Source organism: Triplophysa rosa, linkage group LG17 (assembly GCF_024868665.1).
Source record: "Triplophysa rosa linkage group LG17, Trosa_1v2, whole genome shotgun sequence".
Taxonomy (NCBI): Eukaryota; Metazoa; Chordata; class Actinopteri; order Cypriniformes; family Nemacheilidae; genus Triplophysa; species Triplophysa rosa.
This window is the reverse complement of record NC_079906.1, coordinates 23,016,791-23,023,738: the sequence shown is the minus strand read 5'-3', so window position 1 is coordinate 23,023,738 and position 6,948 is coordinate 23,016,791. Positions and strand designations below refer to the sequence as shown.

General features: G+C 40.8%; 1 protein-coding gene across 1 annotated transcript in view; it reads left to right on the top strand.

The window, feature by feature from the left end:
• Positions 1-621: 621 nt before the first annotated feature.
• Positions 622-6,948, top strand: part of efna5b (ephrin-A5b) — a 75,180-nt gene continuing 68,853 nt past the window's right edge. The window contains exon 1 of the mRNA XM_057356930.1: positions 622-1,269. Coding sequence (XP_057212913.1) covers positions 1,145-1,269 — 125 coding nt within the window. The 5' untranslated portion in view covers positions 622-1,144. The remainder of the gene's footprint in view (positions 1,270-6,948) is intronic.

Below are 6,948 nucleotides of genomic sequence, written 5' to 3'. Positions count from 1 at the left end.
AGACTGGCAGCTCTAGTGTCTTTAGGGACAGGGGTGTAATGCATACATTTGGCCTCGGGCAGATTAGGGCTGAGTGCTCATAGGTCACTTTGCTGTGCTTCCACTATGGGGCGTCTGTCTGCTGGAGAGCACACGGCACGCATGCACGCAGTCGCGCGCACAAACCGCAACAAGTGCGCACTGGTGTTGCCATCTGCTCAGCGCGCACACGTATTGAATATAAAGAGAGCGCTTTAAAACACTCAAATGATATATAAACAACAGGGTAACTAAAGGTTAATTTGTATTTTTAAGTGTACTTTACTTTTTTTAGGAATAATTGTAAAAATAACAATTGTACAACAGTTGTGAGGGTAAAGGGCGCATTTAATGTATAGCCAGTTTATCTAGCCTATATATTATATTTGGGCTATGATTTAATGAAATATGACGTATAATATTTCATTTCACAATATTCGGCTGAGCTGAAAGCGCAGAATGCATCTGTCTGTGGGTTACAAGATTTAACAGGCTGAAGGGTTAAAGGAGGGGTTTCATTTCCCGAGTGTTCCGCCCATCAGAATTTAGACCAATCGGGTTTCTCTGCGTCCTGCTGTAACCCAACACACATTCGCACCGGGAGCCGTTCGGTTCACATCACACACACCTCCCGGCGAACCGAAAGCGCGTGAAACAACAGATGATCCGCGCTCTCCTTCATCCCCGCTGATAGAATGACGCGTGACGCCCGCGTCCTGACCGCGGGTGTGTTTTTCGGTGTCTGCGTTCATCTCCTCTCCGTCTCCTCCGCTGCCAACTTCTCCAAACATCTGTGAACGGGCTAATCTGAAGCTCTTGGGCTATTATTGCGCACTGATATTGATTTATAGCTGTTACAGTTACCCGAGCCTCGGGCGCGCACGCACTCACAGGACTCGGATCTGATAGAAGTGGCACATGCGTTCATATCGGATGTGTGTTAGGATGAAAACATAAACACGGACTCTGTGTTTCTCTTGTGTGCTTTTCGCGTGTTTTCTGCTGCGCAGTCCAGCATTATTGAGCGCAGTGCGCACGGCGCTTTTGGACACTTGGATCAGCTGTGTTCACAGATGCGAATGAAAGTAGACTGAAGAAAGAGGAATTTACGTGTCCGACTGTAGAGATGCTGCAAGTGGAAATGATGGTGTTCGTGGGTGTGATTCTGTGGATGTGTGTATTTAGTCAAGAGGCCAGCTCGAAGGTGATGGCTGATCGATACGCGGTCTACTGGAACCGAACCAACCCGAGGTGAGTGGACCGGTCACCGGCAGAAGCATCAGGCTGTAGTTTTACTTTCCGTTTGTGCAGTCGTTTACAGAAGGAGAGGGATTTGTAAGGTGCAGATAAACGGCGCTGGTTATTTAAGAAAACACAGTCAGATGTTGGACTGACAGCACGTTTGTTCAAATAACGCGTATGCTTCTTATTATAGTGTCACTGGAAGTCCGCGCGCATTTCTCTCGCGATGTTTTATGCCGTGTAAAGATTATCAGGGCTGATATTTAATTCCGTTTATAGGATGTACACGTTTGAGTGCGCGTGCATATTTTTAATTCTTCAAACCTACATGCACGAGGTTTAATATGTTACACGCGCGCGGCATTAAACAATACAAGTTTCGGCGGGTCTCTCGCTGCAGTTTATATTCGGGAATAAACTTCGGGAATATCATGTGCTGCAGTTGATTCTCATTCATTTGGATTTGAAATAAATTCAGTGAATTTAATTGGTCAAGGCCTGGCGTTTTTTCAATAAAAGTATGAGGGTAAATATATACTTTTTCTCTATTGAAAGTTCTCAGATATAAATGAATTGATGTGTCTTTGAAGCCTGGGATCATAGAGAGTGATAAAACGTAAATTAAAGATGAATTAGGCCTAACATTTGAAACGTTTATGTAGTAACATTATTTTAATATTATAAAGGGCAGAACAGCGAAGAGCCACACAGTGAACGAACACAGCTGAAGACACGTATGATGGTGTAAACTACAAAAAGTAAATGAATGGTTCCACTGGTTTAGAAAGACATACACAGTTCAGCGTTTAATGTCATTTATGATGAAATACTGCACAAATCAAAAGATCTGTACTTCGCCAAAGTCACCTTTGGAAGTAGAAAAGGCCGTTATCTTGCTTCTTAAAAAAAGATTTCATTTGACAATGTCTCTGCATTTTTTATATTATTCCTCTCTGTTAGAGGTAAAACGGAGGTTGTAAGAGAAATGATAAACTTTGTAAGGAACAGATCTTACAGTTTTTAAAGCTGCACTGTAAAAAAAACCCATCGAGAACTTCGCTGGTGTTTATTTATGTGACGCTTTCTTCAAACTAAAATGCAAAGTCAGCCTTAACCAGACAGCTGATACGCTTTCATTTTTCTTAACCCGCTAACTGTTCTTTAAAATCAAAACTTGTCTTTAAGTGTTCTTGAAGGAATAACAGTATTGGACAGCTGAAGGGCTTCTGTCTGTTGTGTGTTTGCTCGGAGAAAGAAGCTGAATGAACAGTAAGAAATATTTTGTGTTTGTTACAGTAACGATACATGATATCAGCGTGCATGTTTCTCATGTAGTTTACATACACAAAAACATGGTTTTTTAAATCGGTGTCAGCTCTCTTTGAGTTGTAAATGCGTGAATTGTTAATTGCTTAATTCACATCTCATTCTCACTGCACCTTTGCTTCTTCTGAATGGCCGTAATGAGAACGCTCTCAAGTCTTCCTCTTTAGCTGCGTCTCTCTTGATTTCTCAGTGGCACACGGAGCAGAGAAAATGAATGAACACCATTAGATATTTTAGGACCTTCGTTCTGAGCGTGTGGGTCGTCTGCTGGAGACCCGGGCACAGGGGTCACACGGTCTCCGAGCGGAAACCTAAAAACATTCAGCTGTAACACGATAGTCGCTCGCCAAAATGTTCCATGATGAACCAGCGAAAGAAATGTGTTCCCACTCAAATCCACCGGGCCGGACCGTTGTGTGTAGGGAATGTGTGCGATCGTGTTTACAACCAAACATCCTGCAAAACTAATAATCATTTCTACACCTTCTCTTTTAATTTGAGTGATTTGCTGTATTTGAACACGGTTAATATGCGAAAACCCTTCCCGCAGTTGTTTTATTTGGGAGTTCCTAAATAAACACACTCAATATTTTTCTTCTGCTGTTTTATTGGTTTAAAGCAAATACAGTTTTAAGAGTGCAGTTCCCACCGTAGTTTAACCGTAGGGAATTCAAACATTTCTGACCGCCAACTTTCCACAACCTGTATTGAGCGTCCACTCTCAGGACTCTTGTGTGTTTTCCTCTCTACAACGCTAAACCTTGTGTGCCTATACACTCACTCTCGCTGTGGATCAAACGTGTGTGTGTGTGTGTGTGTCACAGGAGGTTAGTGAAGAGCGTATAGAATTATAGATTATCATTGACGTGACTTCAACAGAAGATGTGATATGAAGGACAGAATGTTAGTAGATGCTGATGGTCAGGAGAAATCCTCACTGTATAATAATCAAAAACATCATCAGCATGATTCACTGTTGTTGTGTAAAGGGTTTTATGGCATTAATGATGTGGGTTCTGTTCTGGATTAGATTTACACAAGTTAACGTTGGGGAAATGCAGCCGTGCAGTTACTGCGATGTGTTTAGAAAGACAAATCACCAATATAAGAGTTAGCATGCAGGAGATTGGCTACATTTTCATTTTTCTTCCATGTATTTGTTCTCATCGTCTCTCGTTCAAACAAATGATGGTTAAAATTCAGCAAAACAGTATGTCCAAATTTTGTCGTTAGTTGGGTATTTTTGTATTAAAAATGTAAAATATATTTTTATAAATAGAAAAATGCTTCCTAGCTGCAACATTTCCTTAGCGAAGAGAAGACATGCAGTTTGGTTTAATCATTTGTCCCATGTTTGCTTTCAATCTGGAATATTTGAATTGCATTTATTTGAATATTTTTGTATTAAACGGCAGCGGTCAAGATGACGGGCATTACCCGGATGAGCGGTGTAATTGTGAAATAACAGACTTTGGAATATTGCAATTGACCAATCAGAGCCAAGTATTCCAGAGAGTCATATAAAAATATGAATATTTGAGCTTAAGTAAATAATGTTTGAGTGTAAACTAACTAAAGTATTTAAGTACCGTACGTCTAATTCATTACACACCTGTAAATCCACCTCCAGCCCTGAGAGAATTCTCCAGAGATTGAAACGGCTTGACTAGCGTAAAGATTTAGCAGGAATCATGCACAAGATTTCAGACGCGCAAAACAAATATCGCACGAGTGTTGTGTGAAATCCCTGCGGAGGGGTGTTTCCACGGCGCTCTCTTTTATTATATTTCAGAGTGTGTGTCACTGTTCACATCACTTCTGCAGAACACAAGCAAACAGAAAGTGTCCGGCCCGCCCGCTGCCCGTGAGGAGACGGAGTGGGCCGCCGCTGTAAATATTGAGCGCCCGCTTCTCTTTCTCTCGGTGGCTGTGAAAGGCCACTATTGTTTCTGTGTCGCTGGCCGGGTGGAAAGTATGCATGTATTTAAAGAGAGGGAGAACAGGAGAGCGTGAGGGGGCTCACCGTCCTCTCAGCGTTTGCAGGAGGAAAGAGACGAGCGCACAATGAGACGAGGGCACTGCGCTCTCCCACGCCGAGCTCATGCGGCCGGCACTTCGGATGGGCTTCCTGTTGACGAGGAACAATGTAGGTGACGTTCTAGCGCTCGGGGTCTGTGACGGGCCCTAAACCGGTGGGATTAACCCCAGAACTGAGCTTTGTCCTTCTTCAGGTCTTTTGGGTAGACGGGGGTCCAGTATGAGACCCTCGATCTGTTGTAAAGAGTTTGGACACGCTTGAGTTTCAGTGTTTGAAATGAGTTTCTTTACACAAATATGAGTTGGGTTTTCTTTTTAAAAGTGTATTTTGATGATGAGTTAAAGGACAGATGCTTGTTTCATAGATTTTATGACTTTACTTTTATTCTAACATGTAGAAAATATTCAGAATAAAGACTCCATGGTTGTGTTTAAATGTTGACTGGAACTGTGGAAAAGCTTTCCCTTACAAAAGTAAATGATGTTTAGGCGAAGGTCAAGTATATTTTTACAGTAAGTGTACGTTTATGTAGTAAGTACAAGTACTTGTAAGTTTAAAAGTGCACTGTAGTGTATACTTCAAGTGTAGTTGTTGTAAATTTGGAGCACACAGCTCGTTTACACCGAAGTAGACTGAAAGTATACGTTCATGTTTTTAGTGTATATAAAGTGTACTTTTAGCACACTGGAGTAAATGTTTTTTTAGGGGCCGTCTGTGTGGTAAATCTTTGGATTAGATTGAAATGAAGTAGATGTGAGAGGTTTGTGAGGTTTTAACTCTTAAAGTCGTGTGTTTGTTTGGGTTTCTGGAAGCCCGTGACTCGTCCTCTCAATAGCAGAGAGTCACTAAAGAGCTTAAAAAGGCATCAGCTCATTGTGTAGTGACACAAAACCCTTCCTCTGTAATCCCTCTTTCAGCTCACATTCATATGAATCAGACTTTAAGACCTAATGAGATAAATAATACTTAAGAGGAGCCCTGGAGTGTCTTCAGATGTCTGGACAAACACCACCTTTTCAAAATATTCTCCTTGACGTTACCTTTCACATGTCCTTTAAAGATTCTGTTCATCCACATCGGATTGAAAATGTCGGCAGGATATTTCTCATCAGGATTTGTTTGGCTACTGGTCTTCTCAAACCGTGAGCTTTTTTCCGCCCCGCGGTGCTCAATGGTCCGGTCCGCACGGAACAGGCCATCTGGGGCGACTTCTCGCCCCTCTCTCTCTCTCTCTCTCTCTGAATTAATCAGGGATTACTGGCCCTTTAAGTTTTCTGTAATAGGCTCAGGGCTTTTGGGGTCTGTTGGGGTCTCTTGGTCTGGATTCTTTGATTTAGGACAAATGTTGTGGCTTCTGCAGGTGACTGACTGTCAGTTAATGCTTTAGAAGAATTAACATCACATCTGATATTAAACACACTGCAATTTCAGTCAAATTTTAAATTCAGACTGAAAATAACTCCTTTCAGAATTACATAATTCCTGAAATCTAAAGAACGTGTAGTGGATACCAATACAAAGTCATGTCATTTACATAAGTTGATGATTTTTTTTAATACACCACGAATTGTCATGAAAAAGACAAAATTATACTAAAATAAACAGATATTTTCTAAAGGAGGTTTAATAGAAATTAGAAGATTTTTTCTTATTTTTTTGTGTTGCCATTGCTCTCATATATGTGCATGATTGTGCTGTGTCCAATTTTTATAATATATAATTGGTGTAAGTTTTTAAATTTATGTTTATTACATCATTTACATTTAGTCATTTAGCAGATGCTTTTATCCAAAGCGACTTACAAATGAGGTAAAGAATGGAAGCAATTGGTACAACGTGTTTTTTAAACATTGTGTGCTTAACAAAAATGTTTCACATGACAATTTCGTGAAGGTTCATTTTTTCATACACAATTATTACACCATACTGGTATTCCACCTGGTATTTAATTGTAATGTATTTTGCCTTCATTTTGACTCAACTTTTAGATGCATTTCTGATCTCGTAGTTCTTTTAACCTCTATTTTCTAGTGGTCTGTAAGTCTTTTTAAATTTACGTATTCATAATGTGTGATAGTTTGGCGTTCGCATGGCTATCATCATTTTCTTTCTTCTTTGAAAGATGTAAAAGCGATTGCTTAGCATTTTGAGGAGGGGGTTATTCAGCCAATGGAAGGGAAGCATTTCGTGGCATTTGATTGGTTCAGACAATCTGGAGGTGGCGGGTGGGGTTGGAGGGTGTATAAAATATTAAAGGCTGTTTGTGATCTCGCAGACAAGCTGTGCTGGCAAACCTTTGCACGCAATCCTGAAAAAATGAGGTC